At 48.8% G+C, this 23837-nt stretch overlaps 1 protein-coding gene across 2 annotated transcripts in view; it reads left to right on the top strand.

Annotated features, from left to right (window-relative positions):
• Nucleotides 1-18503: 18503 nt before the first annotated feature.
• The window catches only part of cerk (ceramide kinase), a 74468-nt gene continuing 69134 nt past the window's right edge, over nucleotides 18504-23837 (top strand). Inside the window, exon 1 of one of the 2 annotated variants that reach the window (XM_038811401.1) lies at nucleotides 18504-18784. In XM_038811401.1, the coding sequence (XP_038667329.1) occupies nucleotides 18664-18784 (121 nt within the window). In that variant the 5' untranslated portion in view covers nucleotides 18504-18663. The remainder of the gene's footprint in view (nucleotides 18785-23837) is intronic. The other variant, XM_038811402.1, reaches the window with a different exon arrangement.

The following is a 23837-nucleotide window of genomic DNA, read 5'->3' as shown; positions in this document are numbered from 1 at the left end:
AACCTCCACCGATTTCTCCAAACCGCCCAGAAACTCAATCTCACCTACAATAAGGAGAAATGCGTTTTCCGCACTACCAGACTAGCCATCCTCGGCTATGTCGTGGAAAATGGAGTCCTGGGCCCCGACCCGGACCGTATGCAACTCTTACAACTCCCTCTCCCTCATTGTCCCAGGGCCCTCAGGAGGTGCCTGGGACTCTTCTCTTATTACACCCAGTGGGTCCCCCAGTATGCAGACAAAGCCCGCCCACTATTTAAGACCACACTCTTCCCATTGTCAGTAGAGGCCCGCCAGGCCTTCAACTGCATCAAGGACGACGTCGCCAAAGCCGCCATGCGGGCAGTGGATGAATCCGTCCCCTTTCAGGTGGAGAGCGACGTCTCAGAGGTCGCTCTCGCTGCCACTCTGAATCTGGCAGGGAGACCAGTAGCCTTCTTCTCCCGAACCCTCTCCGCTTCGGAACTTCGACACTCCTCAGTCGAAAAAGAAGCTCAAGCCATTGTGGAAGCCGTACGGCACTGGAGGCACTACCTCGCAGGTAGGAGGTTCACCCTCATCACCGACCAAAGATCGGTTGCCTTCATGTTCGACAACTCGCAAAGGGGCAAAATTAAAAACGATAAAATCTTGAAGTGGAGGATCGAACTCTCCACCTATAATTATGACATCATATATCGACCGGGGAAGCTCAACGAGCCCCCAGATGCCATGTCCCACGGCACATGTGCCAGCGCGCAAGACGACTGCCTAAAGGCTATCCACAACGACCTCTGCCACCCAGGGGTCACCCGGCTCGCCCACTACGTCGAAGCCCGAAATCTGCCTTTCTCCACCGAGGAGGTAAAAGCCATCACTGGGATTGCCCGATCTGCGCGGAGTGCAAACCGCACTTCTATAGACCTGAAAAAGGCCCACCTGCTAAAGGCATCCCGGCCCTTTGAACGCCTGAGCATCGATTTCAAAGGGCCCCTCCCCTCGACCAATCGAAATGTGTACTTCCTCAATGTCATAGACGAATTCTCCCGCTTTCCCTTTGCCATCCCATGCCCCGATATGACCTCCCACACAGTCATCAGAGCCCTGCACAGTGTTCACCCTGTTTGGTTTCCCCAGCTACGTACACAGCGACAGGGGTTCGTCCTTCATGAGCGACGATCTGCGTCAGTACCTGCTCAACAAGGGCATCGCCTCGAGCAGGACTACCAGCTTTAACCCCAGGGGGAACGGGTAGGTGGAGAGGGAGAACGCGACGGTCTGGAAGACCGTCCTACTGACCCTCCGGTCCAGGAATCTCCTGACCTCCCACTGGCAGGAGGTCCTCCAGACGCGCTCCATGCAATTAGGTCCCTCCTCTGCACTGCCACTAACCAGACCCCTCACAAGCGATTATTTATTTTCCCTAGGGGCACTACCACGGGGGCTTCGCTCCCATCTTGTTTGAGGACACCGGGCCCTGTTCTCCTCCGGAAGCACGTCCAGACACACAAAAAGGACCCACTAGTAGAGAGGGTACTACTGCTACACTCGAACCCACACTACGCCTTTATTGAACACCCCGACAGCCGTCAGGACACCGTTTCCCTCCGGGACCTGGCACCACCACCACCACCACCGCCGAGGTATCCCTCACACTACACCCCACCCGACCCCCCTCGCCCTGCGCCCCCACACCTATAGGTTTCCTGCGCCCCCCTTCGCCCGTCGCACCGGTCAGGAACGGCACTCGAACCGAAACACCCCCGGAGTCCACCCTCATATGCACACCGACTGTCGCCACCCAGCCACCCGAAGAGGCTGCAACCCCGGTGCTCCGCCGATCCCAAAGGACGACTCAGCCACCGGACCGGCTCAACCTGTAGACCTTTTAGAGGGGGTGAATGTGGTGAATGTACTACATGTAATTCACACTGTATAGTATTGTGTCCTTGTGGGCTCTGTCTGTGAGCCGTTGAGCGGCTCTGCCCACAGGGGGAGATGAGGAGCTTGTACAGGGCTCCACCCTCAGCTCCGCCCATGGCCCCTCCCACTACCGGAAGTATAAAGTGCTGCAGCCTTGTGAACCTGCCCTCAGTTCTTCTGGTCGCAGGCAAGCTCAGTTGTAAGTCTATTAAAACCATAGTTTACTTCCTATCGTGTCTCGAGTGAATTGATGGTCACATCAGCCACATCATCCGCATGCCTGCACGAGACTCCTGAAACAAGCACTCTGCTTATAATAACAATCTTTATTATTGTCCCAAGTAAGCTTACATTAACACTGCAATGAGGCTACTGTGAAAATCTGGAGCTTCAAAGTGTCAAACCCCTACACCTGTGAATCCCTGGCCCAGGACCATCCAAAGTGGAGAAAAAGCAACTGGAAAGGATCTGAACACTTCGGGTTTCATCGCTGATAGCAAGCTGAAGCCAAACCTTGACAGTAAAAGGAACGCCTGGCAACCCCGGCACCCAACCTACCCACTCCGCCAGCCACCGTCTGCCCCGCCTGTGACAGAGACTGTAGGTCACATATTGGACTCCTCGGTCACCTGAGAATTCATTTTAGTGTGGAAGCAAGTCATCCCAACCGCGAGGGACTGCCTGGGAAGAAGAATCATTGGCTGCAAAGTGCTGATGTAGCGCTCATTCCTCTGGTGCTTCCTCCTTCCAACAGGTTTTTCTTGTTTGATGACAACTGGAATTACAGCTTTATCTCCAATACAAGATCTTTCTGCATGACACTTTATCTGGCTAATTCCGTGGGGAAATCCCACGAAGCAGTCCAAGCACTGAAACCTCTTCTTGAGCATCCCTGTTGGATGTAACATTTGTTGATACACTGGCACTAAAGTCAGAGGCGAGACAGTTAAACAAGTTACCTTGCTTATCATGTGAAGGACCTAAGTGCAGGAACTTTTGTGTGAATTTGACAGGGAACTTCAGAAATTTTTTTAATGAGTGAATCATAGAAACATGAAAAGTTTACAGCATGGTGACTAACCACTTGCCCCACTGTCAGTTGTGCTAGTCCTTGAACTGGGGTCCCTTAGAGCGCCCAAAAGCCCTTCAATGCATCCCATGTTCCTGACACTGGGTTTAACCCCAATCCCTGGGTCCAAGAAACTGAACCCCCAAGCTACCCAAGTGAACACGCAGATGCTAACCAAGACAAGAGCAGCTCAGTTCTATGATTCCAATGCTTGGCATCCTCAGAGTGAGATGTCCAGGATTCCCCTATACATCATGCAGAGCTGCTTAATACATAGATTTACATAGATTTACATAGAATTTACAGTGCAGAAGGAGGCCATTCAGCCCATCGAGTCTGCACCGGCTCTTGGAAAGAGCACCCTACCCAAGGTCAACACCTCCACCCTATCCCCATCACCCAGTAACCCCACCCAACACTAAGGGCAATTTTGGACACTAAGGGCAATTTCATCATGGCCAATCCACCTAACCTGCACATCTTTGGACTGTGGGAGGAAACCGGAGCACCCGGAGGAAACCCACGCACACACGGGGAGGATGTGCAGACTCCACACAGACAGTGACCCAAGCCAGAATCGAACCTGGGACCCTGGAGCTGTGAAGCGATTGTGCTAACCACAATGCTACCGTGCTGCCCTAACATGCTCAACCCGAGTGTTCAGCACCCTGTAAAGCCCCCAGAACCATTTCAAAGTACAGGATGAGGAATGCCTGACCTTCAACAGAACTAATTGAAATCAAATATTTTTGCACTAAATAGGCTTCCTTGGGAAGATGAAATTCAAATCCTACCAAATTACCTCCAATGCTGTCAAAGACAATGTCCTTGCAGACATTCAGGGTGTGATTTGACGGAAAAGTTTCAAAACGTCATTTGTGGTGGGTCATTTGCTGAGAAATTCCTGCCGGCTCTGCCGCGAGTTCCCTAGTGCTATCTAACAACACTCACTCACTTTTTCTGGGCCCTAGAGAGTTCCTCACCAGGTTGGCTCACAGTTAGAATTTTTTTCATCACTGAGGAGCTGGACTCAGAGACCAGGCTGCCATTTTGAAATGGTGCCCCAATTTCTAAGTGAGCTTCTGGGTCCCCCACACCCACCCACACATGGGTAGTAACTCCCCCCCCCCCCCCCCCCCCCCGCAAGTGAGGACACCCTGCTATGTCCCCCTCTTCAGGCTGCCTCACACCCCCTTACAGGACCCCCACCTGTCTCCCCCTCAACTTCCCAGAGGTCCCTTCCTACCGGCAATGCACCCTCCCACCCTTAATACCCCCCTCCACCTTCCTTTCATGGGCATGGCGCCCCTTGTGCCCTGACCCTTGACAGTGTCACCCAAAGGGTTGGGGAACGCATGCCACCATTTATAAAGGGGGAAATCAGAATTTTAAAAACACCTTTCTGTTTATGGGCAGGTGGTGAGTTGGGAAATCGAGCGGGTTATAACAGTGGGTTTCCTCCGGGTGCTCCGGTTTCCTCCCACAGTCCAAAGATGCCAGATGGCACCTCCTTCATCCCCATGGTGATGAAGGAGGAATTGGTGGTGATGGATGGGTAATGGGGGGGGAACACAATGGGATGGTTGGTGAGTGAAGAAACATAGAAAAAGAAGCAAGAGGAGGTCATTTGGCCCTTTGAGTCTGCTCCGCCATACATTATGATCATGACTGATCATCAAGATCAATACCCTGATCCCTTTAGCCCCAAGAGCTATATCTAAGAAGAAGGGGAATGATTGGTGAAGGAAGGGGGCTGGGGTTAAGAAGGAAGGATGGTGGGTGAAGGAGGGGTGATGGGGTGGTGAAGGAGGGGGCAACGGGGAGAGGGGTGGGTAGTGGTGAAAGGGGAAAGATGAGATGGACTGCTCGTGCTTTCTCTGTTTATAGCTCCTGAATGTTGGGTGCCAATTGCTGCTGTGTTCCCATCAGGAACCGAGGGCTAGGTCTCTCCCTAATTCCATACTGACGCTCCTCACTGCACAGATGCTTCACCACATGCAGCATGGGTAATGTAGTTCTGAAGGTGTGAATGTCTCCACAGTGCATGCACAGAACCGAGAGCTGCAGCAGATCAGATAGGTCCTGCCTAATCATTTTAAGTCTACATCCCCTCATCACTGACACCTCTGCTAAGGTAAATAGGTCATGTGGTAGTATGACTGGAGGTATTACGGTAACTAGCAATGCCGAGGCACCATTGGTGGAGAAGGCTCGCTGCTCATTGGCCCAATGGTATGTAACACTAGTCACCCATTGGTTAGAGCTGTAAGGTAGCTCCGCCCTGTAAGGCGGCTTCCTTTCTGTACCTGAGCTGCTGGGGAAACATCTTGTCTATTAAAGCCTTCAGTTTCGGACTACAACCTCGCTCCTGTGGTCAGTGATAGTGCATCAATTTAATAGACAAGATTTAAAGGATGGAGCTGCGCATCAAGCTGGAGTGTCTACAACTCAGCCCCCACGCCGCTACCGCAGCAGCAACCTTTAAGCACTGGCTAGCATGTTTCAACGGCTACCTCGGCACGGCAGAAAGCACACCTACGAAGGAGCAGAAACTATAGATCCTGCACTCGAGAGTGGGCCCGGACATCTACACGCTCATCGAGGACGTTACCGACTATGATTCCGCAATGGAACTACTCAAAAGGACATTATATCCGCCCAGTAAACCAAGTCTATGCCCGCCACCTACTGGCAATGAGACGGCAGACCCCTGGTGAGTCACTAGACGAGTTCTATCGTGCGCTCCTCGTGCTAGCGAGGAACTGCAGCTGCCCAGAAGTTTCGGCTAACGAATATACTGAACTATTGATCCGGGACGCTTTTGTTGCGGGTATGCAGTTCCCACAAATCCGCCAGAGACTGCTTGAGAAAGACACTCTGGGCCTGAAGGAGGCACGGGCCCTCGCCGACTCACTGGACGTGGTCTCCCGAAATGCCTGCGCCTACGCCCCCGACTGCGCGGCAGCCCCCTGGGCAGCGTGGAATTCACCCTCAGCGGACGCTGAATCGCCACAGGCCTGCACTGCGAGACGCACCGGCAACCCCGCTGGGCCCTGTTGTTATTTCTGCGGGCAGGCGAAACACCCCCGACAGCGCTGCCCAGCCCGTTCGGCAACGTGTAGGGGGTGCGGCAAAAAGGGCCCTTTCATGGCGGTCTACCAGGCCTGGGCGGTCGCTGCGGTCCTGGGCGGCGAGTGCGGATCGCCGCTCCAACCCTCTCCACGGGCCCCGTGCGGCCCATGAACCTCGCCAGCTTCCTCCCCCAGCGCCACGTGGGGCCTCCGGATGCCGCCATCTTGCTCTGCCAACGCCACGTGCGGGGGATGGACGCCGCCATTTTGTCCACCCTCAGCCATGTGCGACCAGTGGACGCCGCCATCTTGGACTGGCTCCAAGGACCCCAGCACGGGTGACCATACACTGCCCGATGATGATTCTGAACTCCTGCCACGGTTGGCATTGGTGACCTTGGACTAGTCTCGACCCCGCACTCTTTCCACAGTGACGTCGATGGTATTGATCAATGGGCACGAGACGTCCTGCCTGCTCGACTCTTGGAGCACGGAGAGCTTTATACACCCTGAGACGATAAGGCACTGTTCTCTTCCTGTCCACCCCATCAATCAAAAAATCTCCCTGTCCTCTGGCTCCCATTCAGTTGAAATAAAAGGGTATTGTGTAGCGAACCTCACGGTCCAGGGAAGGGAGTTCAAGAATTACAGGCTCTACGTCCTCCCCCACTCTGCGTGGCCACACTCCTAGGGTTGGATTTTCAGTGCAATCTTCAGAGTCTAACATTTAAATTCAGTGGCCCTATAACCCCCTTACTGTCTGCAGCCTCGCGACCCTCAAGGTCGACCCCCGCTCCCTGTTTGCAAACCTCACCCCGGATTGCAAACCCGTCGCCACTAGGAGCAGACGGTACAGTGCCCAGGATCGGACGTTCATCAGGTCCGAGGTCCAGCGGCTCCTGAGGGAAGGGGGTCATCGAGGCTAGCAACAGCCCCTGGAGAGCCCAAGTTGTGGTGGTAAAGACCGGGGGCAAGAACAGGATGGTCATCGACTACAGCCAGACCATCAACAGGTTTATGCAACTGGATACGTACCCCCTACCCCGTATATCCAACCTGGTCAACAGGATCGCGCAGTACAAGGTCTTCTCCACGGTAGACCTAAAGTCCGCCTACCACCAGCTCCTCATCCGCGCGAGTGATCGCAAGTACACTGCCTTCGAGGCGGATGGGCGACTCTACCACTTCTTAAGGGATCCCTTTGGTGTCACAAACGGTGTCTCGGTCTTCCAGCGAGAGATGGACCGAATGGTCGACCGATACGTTTTACGGGCAACATTCCCGTATTTTGATAATGTCACCATCTGTGGCCACGATCAGCAGGACCACGACACCAACCTCCGCAAATTCCTCCAGACAGCAAAACTCCTGAACCTAACGTATAACAAGGATAAATGCGTGTTTAGCACCGACCGCCTAGCCATCCTCGGCTACGTAGTGCGAAATGGAGTGATAGGCCCCGACCCGGAACGCATGCGCTCCCTTATGGAGTTCCCCCTCCCTCACTGCTCCAAGGCCCTGAAGCGCTGCCTCGGGTTCTTCTCTTAGTACGCTAAGTGGGTCCCCAACAACGCCGGCAAAGCCCGTCCACTTATCCAAACAACTACTTTCCCCCGTCGATGGAGGCCCGCCAGGCCTTCAGCCGCATCAAAGCAGATATTGCAACGGCCACGATGCACGCCATCGACGAGTCTCTCCCCTTCCAAGTCGAGAGCGACATGTCCGACGTAGCTCTGGCGGCCACATTCAACCAAGCGGGCAGACCCGTGGCCTTCCTCTCGCGTACCCTCCTTTCTTCCGTAATCCGCCACTCCTCGGTCGAGAAGGAAGCACAGGCCATAGTAGCAGCTGTGCGACAATGGAGGCATTACCTGGCCAGCAGGAGGTTTACCCTCCTCACGGACCAACGGTCGGTAGCTTTCATGTTCGACAATGCACAGCGGGGCAAGGTAAATAACGATAAATAAAGGCTTCCCATTCCTTTGAACGCCTCAGCATGGACTTCAAAGGTCCCCTCCCCTCTACCAATTGCAACACGTACTTCCTCAATGTGATTGGCGAGTGGAGTACTCGCTTCCCGTTTGCCATCCCCTGCCCCAACATGACCACAACCACCATCATCAAAGCCCTCCACAGCATTATTTCCCTGTTCGGATTCCCCGCCTACATACACAGTGATAGGGGATCCTCTTTTATGAGTGACGAACTGTGTCAATTCCTGCTTAGCAAGGGCATTGCCTCGCAGGACGACCAGTTACAACCCCCGCGTTAACGGACAGGTCGAGAGGGAGAACGGAACGGTCTGGAAGACCGTCCTACTGGCCCTACAGTCCAGGAATCTCCCGGTCCCCCGCTGGCAGGAGGTCCTCCCAGACGCCCTCCACTCCATCCGGTCTCTGCTCTGCACTGCAACTAATCAAACACCTCACAAACGTCTCCTTGTCTTCCCTAGGAAGTTCTCCTCAGGGACCTCCCTCTCGACCTGGCTGGCAGCCCCCGGGTCCATCCTGCTCCAGAAACACGTGCTGGCTCACAAGTCGGACCCATTGGTCGAGAGGGTCCATCTACTCCATGCTAACCCCCAGTACGCGTATGTGGAGTACCCCAACGGCCGACAAGGCACGGTCTCCCTACGGGACCTACCGCCTGCCACCAGCCCCACCGGCGCACCTCACTATCGCCCCCTGCCCTGGACAACCGTTTTTCCCACCGGTCCTGCCTGGACCCACCCCCCCCTCCCCCACCCCCCACCGCGGCACTCGACAGACGCTCCCTTCACTGGTCAGTCAACCTCCAAACCAGCACCATCTAGAGGTCTGGACGCCTCACCCCAGGTCAGCCACCCTCACCAGCACCATCTAGGGGTGTTGACCAAGCCGCCACCCCCCCCTCCCCCCGCCGGATTCTTTTTTCAACAGGGGGTGAATGTGGTAATATGACTAGAGGTATTACGGTAAACAGCAATGCCGAGACACCATTGGTGGAGAAGGCTCGCTGCTCATTGGCCCAATGGTATGTAACACTAGTCACCCATTGGTTAGAGCTGTAAGGTAGCTCCGCCCTGTAAAGCGGGGTATAAGAGCCCGTGTGTTCCCCACAGCTTCCTTTCTGTACCTGAGCTGCTAGGGAAGCATCTTGTCCATTAAAGCCTTCGGTTTTGGACTACAATCTTGCTCCTGTGGTCATTCCCATTCACTCTAAGCAGGAATCCCACAATTTTGTATATCTCAGTCAAATCTCACCTCAGCCCCTTCTGCACCAAAGATAACAATGCCAGCCTATCTAATATTTCCTCATAGCGGCATTTTTCCAGTGCCGGAAACATTCTTATAAATCCTCTGCTGTACCCTTTTATAAAATAAATTTAGAGTACCCAATTCATTTTTTCCAATTAAGGGGCAATTTAGCGTGTTCAATCCACCTACCTTGCACATCTTTGGGTTGTGGTGGTGAAACCCACGCAAACACGGGGAGAATGTGCAAACTCCTCACGGACAGTGACCCAGAGCCGGAATTGAACCTGGGACCTCGGCACCGTGAGACTGCAGTTCTACCACTGCGCCACCGTGCTGCCCTTTTTAATGCAATTACACCCTTTCTGTAATGAGGTGACCAGAACTACATATATTGAGAAACAGTTGAGAAAAGTGGGATGTGATGAGGATTGGGGAATGCAAATGGAAGGGAGATGGCAAAAACAGACACAGATTACCTCGTCAATGGTTAAGGTCTTGAGTGAAGAAACGCCGTGAAAGATGATGAGGGTGAGAGTGATTACAGGAATGGATGGGAAGGTTATATGAAGGGGAAGAAGTTAGGAGGATAGTTAAGTTAAATTAGGAGTGACTTGGTGGAGAACTGAGGAAAAAGAAAAAGAAAAAGAAAAACATTCCAATCAGCAAGATCCAGCAGAGGGCAGCAGAGCCGAGCTACTGATCAGCTGTTCTGGGGAAATTTGCATACGTGCAGTGCGGTCAGCCTAAGTTGAAGGTGGTTTGTGGAGGGGCTGTTGGCAAGTGACAGTTAAACCCGAAACACTTTGTGAGTGTTTCCCACCCTACCTCCTCCTCTAACCAACCCCCCCACCCCACGGTGGTTGGGAAGCGGGAGCAGGGGCCTGTCGTGAAGGTGAGTGAGTGCCTTTAAATTTGCTTACCTTTCAGCGGGAGCAGGGTTTGAGGTAATATCAGGTAAGCCCTTCCTTTCTTTTTCTTTTCCTTTTTTTTTTAAATCTAGAGGTGATGTCAGGGAAGGCAGTACAATGCTCCTCCTGCAGAATGTTTGAGGTGAGGGACGCCGTCAGTGTCCCTGCTGATTTCATCTGTGGGAAGTGCACCCAACTCCAGCTCCTCAAAAACCGTGTTAGGGACCTGGAGCTTGAGCTGGATGAACTTCGGATCATTCGGGAGGCAGAGGGGGTCATAGATAGGAGCTTCAGGGAAATAGTTACACCAAAGACTGGAGATAGATGGGTAACTGTAAGAGGGACTGGGAAGAAGCAGTCAGTGCAGGGACCCCCTGCGGTCGTTCCCCTGAGTAACAAGTATACCGTTTTGGATACTTGTGGGGGGGGGACTTACCAGGGGTAAGCCATGGGGTACGGGCCTCTGGCACGGAGTCTGTCCCTGTTGCTCAGAAGGGAAGGGGGGAAAGGAGTAGAACATTAGTAATTGGGGACTCAATAGTCAGGGGCACAGATAGGAGATTTTGTGGGAGCGAGAGAGACTCACGTTTGGTATGTTGCCTCCCAGGTGCAAGGGTACATGATGTCTCGGATCGTGTTTTCCGGGTCCTTAAGGGGGAGGGGGAGCAGCCCCAAGTCGTAGTCCACATTGGCACTAACGACATAGGTAGGAAAGGGGACAAGGATGTCAGGCAGGCCTTCAGGGAGCTAGGATGGAAGCTCAGAGCAAGAACAAACAGAGTTGTTATCTCTGGGTTGTTGCCCGTGCCACGTGATAGTGAGCTGAGGAATAGGGAGAGCGAGCAATCAAACTCGTGGCTACAGGGATGGTGCAGGTGAGAGGGATTCAGAATTCTGGATAACTGGGGCTCTTTCTGGGGAAGGTGGAACCTCTATAGACAGGATACATCTGAACCTGAGGGGCACCAATATCCTGCGGGGGAGATTTGTTAGTGCTCTTTGGGGGGGTTTAAACTAATTCAGCAGGGGCATGGGAACCTGGATTGTAGTTTTGATGGGAACCTGGATTGTAGTTTTGGGGTACGGAAGATTGAGAGTATAGAGGTCAGGAGCACAGATTTGACTTTGCAGGAGGGTGCCAGTGTTCAGGTAGGTGGTTTGAAGTGTGTCTACTTCAATGCCAGGAGTATACGAAATAAGGTAGGGGAACTGGCAGCATGGGTTGGTACCTGGGACTTCGATGTTGTGGCCATTTCAGAGACATGGATAGAGCAGGGACAGGAATGGTTGTTGCAGGTTCCGGGGTTTAGGTGTTTTAGTAAGCTCAGAGAAGGGAGCAAAAGAGGGGGAGGTGTGGCGCTGCTAGTCAAGGACAGTATTACGGTGGCGGAAAGGATGCTAGATGGGGACTCTTCTTCTGAGGTAGTATGGGCTGAGGTTAGAAACAGGAAAGGAGAGGTCACCCTGTTGGGAGTTTTCTATAGGCCACCTAATAGCTCTAGGGATGTAGAGGAAAGGATGGCGAAGATGATTCTGGAAAAGAGCGAAAGTAACAGGGTAGTTGTTATGGGAGACTTTAACTTTCCAAATATTGACTGGAAAAGATATAGTTCGAGTACATTAGATGGGTCATTCTTTGTACAATGTGTGCAGGAGGGTTTCCTGACACAATATGTTGACAGGCCAACAAGAGGCGAGGCCACATTGGATTTGGTTTTGGGTAATGAACCAGGCCAGGTGTTAGATCTGGAGGTAGGTGAGCACTTTGGAAACAGTGACCACAATTCGGTGACCTTTACGTTAGTGATGGAAAGGGATAAGTATACCCCGCAGGGCAAGAGTTATAGTTGGGGGAAGGGAAATTATGATGCCATTAGACATGACTTAGGATGTGTTGGTTGGAGAAGTAGGCTGCAAGGGTTGGGCACACTGGATATGTGGAGCTTGTTCAAGGAACAGCTATTGCATGTTCTTGATAAGTACGTACCAGTCAGGCAGGGAGGAAGGGGTCGAGCGAGGGAACCGTGGTTTACCAAAGAAGTGGAATCTCTTGTTAAGAGGAAGAAGGAGGCCTATGTGAAGATGAGGCGTGAAGTTTCAGTTGGGGCGCTTGATAGTTACAAGGAAGCGAGGAAGGATCTAAAGAGAGAGCTGAGACGAGCAAGGAGGGGACATGAGAAGTCTTTGGCAGGTAGGATCAAGGAAAACCCAAAAGCTTTCTATAGGTATGTCAGGAATAAAAGAATGACTACGGTAAGAGTAGGGCCAGTCAAGGACAGTGGTGGGAAGTTGTGTGTTGAGGCTGAGGAGATAAGCGAGATACTAAATGAATACTTTTCGTCAGTATTCACTCAAGAAAAAGATAATATTGTGGAGGAGAATGCTGAGACCCAGGCTATTAGAATAGATGGCATTGAGGTGCGTAGGGAAGAAGTGTTGGCAATTCTGGACAAGGTGAAAATAGATAAGTCCCCGGGGCCGGATGGGATTTATCCTAGGATTCTCTCGGAAGCCAGGGAAGAGATTGCTGAGCCTTTGGCTTTGATTTTTAGGTCATCATTGGCTACAGGAATAGTGCCAGAGGACTGGAGGATAGCAAATGTGGTCCCTTTGTTCAAGAAGGGGAGTAGAGATAACCCCGGTAACTATAGGCCGGTGAGCCTAACGTCTGTGGTGGGTAAAGTCTTGGAGAGGATTATAAAAGATACGATTTATAATCACCTAGATAGGAATAATATGATTAGGGACAGCCAGCATGGTGTTGTGAAGGGTAGGTCATGCCTCACAAACCTTATCGAGTTCTTTGAGAAGGTGACTGAACAGGTAGACGAGGGTAGAGCAGTTGATGTGGTGTATATGGATTTCAGTAAAGCGTTTGATAAGGTTCCCCACGGTCGGCTATTGCAGAAAATACGGAGGCTGGGGATTGAGGGTGATTTAGAGATGTGGATCAGAAATTGGCTAGTTGAAAGAAGACAGAGAGTGGTAGTTGATGGGAAATGTTCAGAATGGAGTTCAGTTACGAGTGGCGTACCACAAGGATCTGTTCTGGGGCCGTTGCTGTTTGTCATTTTTATAAATGACCTAGAGGAGGGCGCAGAAGGATGGGTGAGTAAATTTGCAGACGACACTAAAGTCGGTGGAGTTGTAGACAGTGCGGAAGGATGTTGCAGGTTACAGAGGGACATAGATAAGCTGCAGAGCTGGGCTGAGAGGTGGCAAATGGAGTTTAATGTGGAGAAGTGTGAGGTGATTCACTTTGGAAAGAATAACAGGAATGCGGAATATTTGGCTAATGGTAAAATTCTTGGTAGTGTGGATGAGCAGAGGGATCTCAGTGTCCATGTACATAGATCCCTGAACGTTGCCACCCAGGTTGATAGGGGTGTGAAGAAGGCCTATGGTGTGTTGGCCTTTATTGGTAGAGGGATTGAGTTCCGGAGCCATGAGGTCACGTTGCAGTTGTATAAAACTCTAGTACGGCCGCATTTGGAGTATTGCGTACAGTTCTGGTCGCCGCATTATAGGAAGGACGTGGAAGCTTTGGAATGGGTGCAGAGGAGATTTACCAGGATGTTGCCTGGTATGGAGGGAAAATCTTATGAGGAAAGGCTGATGGACTTGAGTTTGTTTTTGTTAGAGAGAAGAAGGTTAAGAGGTGACTTAATAGAGGCATACAAAATGATCAGAGGGTTAGATAGGGTGGACAGCGAGAGCCTTCTCCCGCGGATGGAGGTGGCTAGCACGAGGGGACATAGTCTTAAATTGAGGGGTAATAGATATAGGACAGAGGTCAGAGGTGGGTTTTTTACGCAAAGAGTGGTGAGGCCGTGGAATGCCCTACCTGCAACAGTAGTGAACTCGCCAACATTGAGGGCATTAAAAAATTTATTGGATAAGCATATGGATGATAAGGGCATAGTGTAGGTTAGATGGCCTTTAGATTTTTTCCATGTCGGTGCAACATCGAGGGCCAAAGGGCCTGTACTGCGCTGTATTGTTCTATGTTCTATGTTCTGGAAATGGGAGGAGTGGGAGTTAACAATGACGATTTTCAAAGAGAATTGAGAAAGATGGAAGAAATTGAGAAAATGGGAAGAGGAGGGTCTTGTCATCATCACAGCAAGACAGGTGGTGGAAAATGTAGGCAGTTGGGAGGCATTTGTAAATGGGAACAAGTCACTACTCAGGGATGTTGCATGTTTTACTTGAGTGTATTACGCGTTTATTGGAGTGTATTAACACGCCTCCGTTTAAAGGCCGTGTGCTTAACACTACTACAGCTCTGTGTATGTATTTTCAGCTCTGAGTCGCCAGGTGCCGTATTTAGACACCTCACAAGTATATCCAGGTCAGGTCAAAGTAATAAAACTGTATACCGATTAGTAAGTTCAAACGATTAATATTTATTATAACCAATATAATAAATACGCATGCATACGCTAAAGACTAATACTTATTTCTACTATTAAACGACTAAATACTTATCTAAGTAGGAACCAGCAAGGTCAGGGGACAAGGCCTTTGTTCCTTTCTGGACTGCACCTTCTGTTCACTAATAGTCGGCTAGAGTATAAGCAATGCCGGGTTCACGTAGCGAGCGTCGTTTTGGCACTTACTGAACGATGGCTGGTGCTCAACGGCCGGTGATGAAAGACAGGATCTGGAGGCTGGGGTCGGAGTCAGGATGCAACAGAGCCGGAGCAAAACAGCAGATCTGGGCCGGAGTCAACAGCAGATCTGGGCCGGAGTCAACAGACAGAACCATGTGCGGGGTCTACCTTTATAGGTCCCCCAAAGTCCGTGCCTCTTCGGGGCGGGCCTTTACCTGCCATGTATCGATTGGGTCATTTCCCAATCGATATCTTACAAATCCCCCAATCTGAGGGTTTCTTCTCGATGGGTGGGGCGGTCTCTATGGGTCTCTGTGATGGATACTTATGGTGCCGTTTCGTCTGGGCCTCTCTCAAAAGTATCTATTCATATCTAAATGTATCTATTGTGCTGGCCTGGATCTTGATCGCCTCATTACTATGCAAAGCGTTGTTGCCATTTACACCTTTGGTTGAGATCTTGCACCTGGCCATAAACTGGTTTCGATACGTGCAGAATGTTAATTAGCCTTCTGCAAACTGCTTGTCCTGGCTAAGACTGTTTTCTCCCTGCAGCCTTAGCAGTTCTCCATTTTGGTAGCCCAGTGTCCATCTTAGGTGGCTACAGGGACCATGTTCAGTGGCGGACCTACGTTTTTGGGCCCTGAAGCCTGAACTGTTATGGGGGCCCCTTCGCAACCAGCAACGAGGTCTGGGTAACCACTGTTATCTTCTTCAATGGGGTTGTTCCACAAACAGCCAACTTACCGCAACACTCCACCTTCACAACATCTGTGCTACTGACTCTCAAACTTTGGGATTGTTGAAATATATACTACAAAAAATTAATCCATTTGAGTTGTGCGACTATTGTCGCATGCTTTGAAAGGAAAAAATTGTAGGTCTACTTTCTGAGAAGGGTTTTTTTAAAAACCCCTTCTCAGAAAATAAAGCGCCATTTTTAAAGATTTATAATAAATAAACAAAATAGGCTAAACTAGGCTATGTTCAAGCTAGCCTACGCTAGGCTAGACTAAGTTAGGCAAGACTAGGCCATGAAAACCCATAGGCTAAAGTAATGTAACACAATTTTACCATTATTTGAACACTTTTCATAATAAACACCTGCAATTTAACACAAATTCACCCTTTTATTACTTTTTCATAAATACGCAATATAGTATTAGCCTAGGCTATGCGGTCGTAGCCTACCTTCCGTTCACCTCTTCATTAAAATAATAGGCTTAGGCTAATCTAACACTATTTCACCTTTATTACTTACCTTACTTTTCTAAATATAACATTTATTTTTGAGTAGGGGTAATGAAAATATTGGATCCTTATGAACACTTTATTGAAAAAATACTTGTCTAGATCGCTATCACGAGTGCTATCACGTTGAAAATTCACGTTAGTATTGTGATTGCCTTTTCAATGGCTCCCCTTTTTTGTTACAACATGTCATCTACTGTTTGTATTTCTGTCATAAATGTTAATAGTGTTTTAAATTATTTATAATTATTTTATATTAAATATATTTAGAATGAAACATCCTTAATTTGAACGTTTTTTCATTTACGGCTGGCCTACATGATACTTTAATAACCTTTTAATTTTTATTTTAACTGTTATTTTGTATTAAATTACACTATATTATTAATATTATTATTTTTTAAAAACCCCTTCTCATACAGTAGACCCAAAATTTTTAAGCAATGTGGACTAAAGTCGCTTCTGGGGCCCCTCCGGGATTAGGGGCCCTGAAGCTTAAGCTTCATTATTTTCACAGTAGATCCGCCCCTGATCCTGTTTCTGTCAAGGTGAGGATGTTATTAACAATAAGGAGTTTGCTGAATAAACACTCTGGATATAGAGCGAGTGGCAATTTTGATTCCCCCAGAAGGCTTAGGCAAGAAGAACTATTAGCATTTATAGTTCCTCATCCTACCTTTCAGATAAACCAAAGCATCTCACACATTATTGTTCAAATGCAGCCACTGTTCTCTGTTAGTAAAGGCAGGATAAAGGCTTCTGCTGTGATAACCCCTGTGGTCAAACCAACAGATCTCTGTCAGGGGTTATACCTCAATAGTTACTGGTGAGATGCCAAGGGTTAACGGCATCAATGCAAACGAATCAATGGAGAGGGAAACCAACCATAATCACATAGAATCACGACAGTGAAGAAGGAGCACATCAAGACTGCAACGTCCCTCTGAAACACCCCATCCGGGCCCAATCCACAGCCTGATCTCCATAACCTGACCTAACCTTTGGACACGGCAGTTTAGCATGGCCAATCCGAATAACCTGCACATCTTAGTCCCTTGAGAGGAAACCGGAGCATCCGGAGAAAACTTACGCAGGTGCGAGAATGAATGAATAACCTTTATTGTCACAAGTAGGCTTACATTAACACTGCAATGAAGGTACTGTGAAAAGCCCATAGTCACCACATTCCGATGCCTGTACGGTACACAGAAGCTGGTACGGGAATGGAACCCGCGCTGCTTGGCCTTGTTCTGCATTACAAACCAGCTGTCTAGCCCACTGAGCTAAACCAGCTCCTTAATGTGCAAACTTCACACAGTTATCATTCAGAATTGAACCTGGGTACCTGGTGAAATGAAATGAAACGAAAATCGCTTATTGTCACGAGTGGGCTTCAATGAAGTTACTGTGAAAAGCCCCTAGTCGCCACATTCCGGCGCCTGTCCGGGGAGGCTGGTACGGGAATCGAACCATGCTGCTGGCCTGCTTGGTCTCCTTTAAAAGCCAGCGATTTAGCCCAGTGAGCTAAACCAGCCCCCAGGTGCTGTGAGACAGCAGCCTTGAGGCAGCAGTGCTAAGCATTGTGCCACCATGCCACCCGTTACCACAATACTATAAACAAGACAAAAGAGAAAATGCTGGAAAATCTCAGCACGTCTGGCAGCATCTGTAGGGCGAGAAAAGACTTGCTGAGATTTTCCAGCCTTTTCTCTTTCGTTTCAGATTCCAGCATCCGCAGTAATTTGCTTTTATCTACTATAAACAACATAGGTTGCAAAATGATAAAAGAAAAGTTAACATTGTTGAGAATGACTAAATGACATTTCTAGCCACTCATTCACGTCAAATATGACTGATCGACATAAACCTCAGGTGAGCTGTCAGTTGAATGTGAAGCAAATGCGAGGCAAGCCTTGGCTGCAGCCCTGCAGACAGCGCCGACCCCGCCCCCCTTGCTGACAGATATGGCCCCTCCCCCTTGCCGACAGAGTTGGCCCCTCCACCTTGCTGAGGGCCGGCCCCGCCCCCCTTGCTGACAGATATGGCCCCTCCCCCTTGCCGACAGAGTTGGCCCCTCCACCTTGCTGAGGGCCGGCCCCGCCCTCCTTGTTGACAGAAATGCCCCACCCCCTTGCTGACATTGGCTCCTCCCCCTTGCTGACAGATTGGCCCCTCCCCCTTGCTGACAGATTGGCCCCTACCCCTTGCTGACAGATTGGCCCCTCCCCCTTGCTGACAGATTGGCCCCTCCCCCTTGCTGACAGATTGGCCCCTCCCCCTTGCTGACAGATATGGCCCCTCCCCCTTGCTGACAGATTGGCCCCTCCCCCTTGCTGACAGATATGGCCCCTCCCCTTGCTGACAGATTTTGCCACTCCCCTTTGATGACAGCGATGGCCCCGCACCCCTTGCTGAGTGCCGGCCCCGCCGCTGCGTGATGACGAAGGCAGGACGGCGAGAGAGCCGCTCAGCAAGTCGGAGGAGACCAACCGGGAGGATTGGATCCGCGGGGGGGGGGGGGGGGAAATGATCGCGCCCTGACAGCCGAACCGGTACCCTTAACCTTGCCCCCCCCCCCCAGTTCAACGTCGACACGACAGCTTCGGGTTTGCCATGGAGCTGCCTCCACCGCTGCTCTTCTCGCGCTTGTTGGTCAATAACCAGCCGTTCGAAGTCACCTTAACCGAGTCGGTTTTCTCCTGGCAGCCGATGTGTCGAAGGAAAGGCGGAGGAGGTGAGTCAAGTGCGGCCGCTCGGTGCCTGTTCCTCATTCACCCAGAGAGAGAGAAGCAGCTGTCAGGTATTGGGGGTGGGGGGGGTATTTATTTTTAGCAAGCCCCTCTGTCACCTCCCGTGAAATGGACGGTCACTAAGTGGGAGCCGGGGTGAGTGAGTGAGAGGAGGAGGAGGAGGAGGGAAAGGGAGGAGGAGGGAAAGGGAGGAGGAGGGAAAGGGAGGGGGAGGGAAGGGGAGGGGAGGGGAGGGGGTGCGTTCTTTTGAAAAACCACATTACAAAAAAGGATTCATAAATTTTAACGGACGATGCCCTCAATTCTGAGGGTTCCGAACCCGCCTGACTGCAGGCTTCAGCGGCAGCACCGTCTTCGGGCATTGACACTCCATTCGGAGTTAAGACACAAAGAAAAGTTGAATGGACTTCACACTCAAGCGGACTTGGACCTCGAGTCGATCTCCTTCCAACTATCCTCTCGTTGCGGGGTTTCTCTCTGTTCTATTTGCTATATCATCTCATATATTCCTAAAATGGTACCTCCTTTGCAGCTATTTACAATTCCAAACCTTTCTCGGTGAGCACCGAAAAGGGCGATGCTTGCTTAAAAGGTGCAGTGAACCATCACATGAATACTTGTCCAACCCGAATTCCCCTGAGAAGGTGGTGGTTGTACATTATATGTTGCCTTATGCAAAACACTAAACTACTCAAAAGGTCAAGATTTGAATACGTGTACTTTGTAATTTCACACTCACAGCTGTTTCAATGCTATTAGCCACCTGTTTGCCAATGAAAGTAACATTTAAGGTCTCCAGTTGATTTTGAAGATTGCAAAAAAAATTACATCTGAAACTAGTAATTTATGTAATTTGACTTCATTTGATTATCAGAATGGTAATAAGTTGTTCTGCCTTTACAGCAGATGGGCAATAAAACAGAAATCCAATCTTTGTCATTCTGAATTTCTCTAATTTTGTAAAGTTTGGTGTTTGTGAATAGGAAGTGAGAACTGGTAAAGAGTTGTTTTATTTGAAAGATGATACAAAGAACACCCACAGTCGTTCAGATTAACAGTTTGAGAAATCATCATTCAGACCTACAAGGCAACAGATTTCCACTCTTGGCCACTATTAAGTGATTCCTGCAAGAAGTGTGCACCTACAGACAGAGCAAAGAACAGCACAGGCACTTTAGCGCTCCAAGCCTGTGCCATCCATGGTGTCTGTCTAAACTAAAACAGTCTGCACATCCTGGGTCCATATCCCTCTATTTGCATCCTATTCATGTATTTGTCAAGCTGCCGATTAAACGTTGCTCTTGTAACTGCTTCCACCTTCCCTGGCAGCGAGTTCCAGGCACTCACCACCCTCTGTATAAAAAAATTGCACATCTCCTTCCCCCCCCCCTTGCACCTTAAACCTATATCCCATAATAATTGACTTATCCACTTAGTGAAAAAGCTTCTGACTATCCACTCATTATTTTGTAAACTTTTATTAGATCACCCCTCAACCACTGTCGTTCCAGTGGAAACAATCCAAGTTTATCCAACCTGCCCTCACAGCTAATAACCTCCAGACCACGCAATAACCAGGTAAACCTCTTCTGTACCCTCAAATGCCACCATCTTCTGTGATGTGGAGATGCCGGCGTTGGACTGGGGTGAGCACAGTAAGAAGTCTTACAACACCAGGTTAAAGTCCAACAGGTTTGTTTCAAACACGAGCTTTCGGAGCACGGCTCCTTCTTCAGGTGAATGACTTTAACCTGGTGTTGTAAGACTTCTTACCATCTTCTGTGGCAGGGTTTGAACTGAAATCACCAGAGCATTATCCCGAGTCTCTAGTTCAGTCACAATATCACTGCCACTGTCTACCCCAAGGTGAGAAGAAAAACTACTTCAGGTATGATGTTCCCCAGAGGTCCTGGTGGAATCCATATGGTTCAGAAGGAGGGCATTCACCCATTGAGTCTGCATTGACCCTCTGAAAGAACACTCTACCTCGGCCCACTCCTTCATCCTATCCCCGTAACTTCACATAACCACATCTTTGGACACTGAGGGGCAATTTTTGTTTTTAAGTATGACTAATCCACCTAACCTGCACACACTTGGACTGTGGGATGAAACCGGAGGAAACTAACAAAGACACAGGAGCACGTGCAATCTCGACACACACAGTCACCCAAGACTGAAATTGAACCCAGGCCCCTGGTGCTGTGAGGCAGCAAAACTGTGCCACCTCTATTCTCCCCCCCCCCCCCCCCCCCCACCACATTTGGTAAAGTCCCTGAAGAATACCACCGCTATGCCCTCCCTACCCCCCCTCCCAATTTGGATTAGTCCCAGAAGAAGGGCACAGTGGTGAGCACTGCTTCTTCATAGCCAGGAACCTGGGTCTTATGCAGACCTTGGGTGACTGTGTGGAGTCTGCATGTCCTCCCTGTGTCCTCATAGATTTCCACCCGGTGCCCCGGTTTCATCCCACAGTTCAAAGATGTGCAGGTTAGGTACATCTAACCTGCCAGGATTAGCAGGGATAAATTGCCCCTTAGTGCCAAAAGGTTAGGTGGGGTTCCGGGAATAGGGCAGGGGATTGAGCCTGGGTGGGTGCTCTTTCGCAGGGTCGGTGCAGACTTGATGGGCCAGATGGCTTCCTTCTACACTGTAGGTATCATTCTATAAAACATGCATGGAATAGGCCATAAAACAGCATAGTATTGATTTTTTGATAGGCATGGGAAAAGCTTTGCAAGAACCTTTTTTAGCATTTAAAGAATAACCTTTTATGACATTTCAATTTTTTTGTTAAAAACTGTCAGATTTTTGAAAACTTATAAAGTCAAATGGCACCATTTCCCAAATGTTAGTTTAATTATTTCACATGTGATTTTGCTTTTGTATAGCCGGCTTGAGCTTTTCTCATGCGAAGGAATGGAAATGGGGGTGCGGGTGTGTGTTTGATCTGTCATCGTGCAAAATGGTCTTGTATGTTGTATGGAATTTGTGTTATTGTATTGGTTTTTGCAGTGTTGGAGTTGCCATGTTATTGTTGATGTGTAAAAATACACTGCAACAAGTTTATTTTAGAAAGCAGTTCTGTTGTGATTGTTTAGAAGAACCAGACTAGTAAAATAAATCCAAATCTATATACGTTTCTGAAATGTAAAACATTTTTTTTGTTATTTTACCATAAAAGCACATTCCATGAAATATATCCTGTATTTCTTATTGGGGTGTAGATATGTCCGTTCCAAGTTACATATGTGCACTACAAGAATTTGGAAAGTGCTTTAAATCTGTTCTGAAGTCAGTTCTACAATTCACAAGAATAAGATTTAAGTGATGGTCAGAAGGTGGTTTTAATGGTAGATAAACATTCCATGTTACCTCACCTAGCAGTATCGATATGAGCCAAGACAGTGTGTTCAGGATATTCTGTGAATAAACAGAAAATAATCTTGCAACTTCAATTTATATTGTGCCTATAGTGCATTTCACATAGTAAGATATCCCAAAGCATTTAATAGGGAATGTTACATAGAATCCCAACAGTGCAGAAAGAGGCCCATCGAGTGCATCAACTCTCCAAATGAGCACCCCATCTGCCCTGCCCTATCCCCATAACCCCTGCACATTGACCATGGCAAATCTACCTAACCTATGTCATCTTTCGATTATATAACAAGATTTGATACCAAGCCACAACAGGTGACCAATAACTTGATCATGGAGGTAGATTGTGAAGATCGTCCTAAAGGAGGAGAATGCAATCAAGAGGTTGAGTGATTTACGGAGTGAATTCCAGGAGCTTGAAGCTGAAGGCATGGCTAGCAATAGCAAAGGAAAAAAAGTCTGAGGTGGCCCAGAGGCTATAATTGCAGCAATGCAGATATCTGATGGTTACGACATTACATGTGGTTACAGAGAAAGAGGCTGAAAAGCAAGGTCATGGTGAAATTTGAAAACTAGGATGAGACTAATAAAATTGAGATGTTGTTCAGAAATTGAGATTCCATGTTGGTCAGTGAGCTCGAGTGAAGGCTATATAGAGCATTTGGGGAAAGTTAGAGTACAGGCTACAGTTTTGAAGGAGCTGGTTTTCAAATGGTGCAAAATGGGAGGCTGGCCAGGCAAGCATGGCAATTGTCAACTATTGAAATAATTAAATGCTTACATATCACAAAACAATTTTTAAAAAAAACTAGGATGAGAGTTTCTGAAGTAGTTGAGATAAGCCGGGTGGCGAAAGGCAATGTGAAGCTTTTTATTCTGCATCAAAACACTCTTTTGGTCAGATCTTAATGTTACTCTTTAATTACAATCTCTTACTCAGGTTTGAAATTTGTGATTTTGTTCCTGTAAAATTTTGTCTCCTGAAGCCTTTAGGTCATGTTGCATGTGTGCTTCTGTTGGTACTGTATAATATCTTCAATGTAAGTGCATCATTGATTGCTCAGTCTGTTTGGTTTTCTTATATCAGTGAGCTTGTCTTGTGCTATTGTATTACTGGACAGTTTGCATGCAGGAGAACAGAGTTTGGAGAAAGTACAGCTTTTCTTTAAATAAGAATGCAGAGCAACCCAGTTGCATAATAATTAAGGCTATATTCTTGAGCTTCCTTTAGGTTTGTCAACTCCTTTTTTTTGTTCATATTTTATTTGCCTGTGGATTCTGACGCTCTGCACTGATCTCTCATTCATGTTTCTCTCTGGCATGTTTTCCGCTTGCGTGATGGGTAAAACTCACTTTTGGTGGGACACAACCAGTTCTCACTTTTTGCCCTTACTCTTGAAAATCTTTGATAACCAATCAATCTGTATTATGTCTTGGGGAGGAAGAGGCTGAATGGTAATTAGAAGTTGAAAACTAACTTTAAAGTTAGTTCGTCTTTTTCCACTTGAACCTTTTTACTCAGTCCCAGAGTCTATAATTGGTGATCATGGAGAACTAACCGTAGTAGCTTTGAAACTCAGTACTTGTCTATAGGATACCATTTAAATATTAGATAAAGGTATCAAATTAAATGTTGTCCTGTAGTCTTTTTGAGGC

Source organism: Scyliorhinus canicula, chromosome 11, assembly GCF_902713615.1.
Source record: "Scyliorhinus canicula chromosome 11, sScyCan1.1, whole genome shotgun sequence".
In the NCBI taxonomy this organism is placed as follows: domain Eukaryota; kingdom Metazoa; phylum Chordata; class Chondrichthyes; order Carcharhiniformes; family Scyliorhinidae; genus Scyliorhinus; species Scyliorhinus canicula.
The sequence above is the reverse complement of the archived record's forward strand: the minus strand, read 5'-3'. Positions and strand labels throughout refer to the sequence as shown.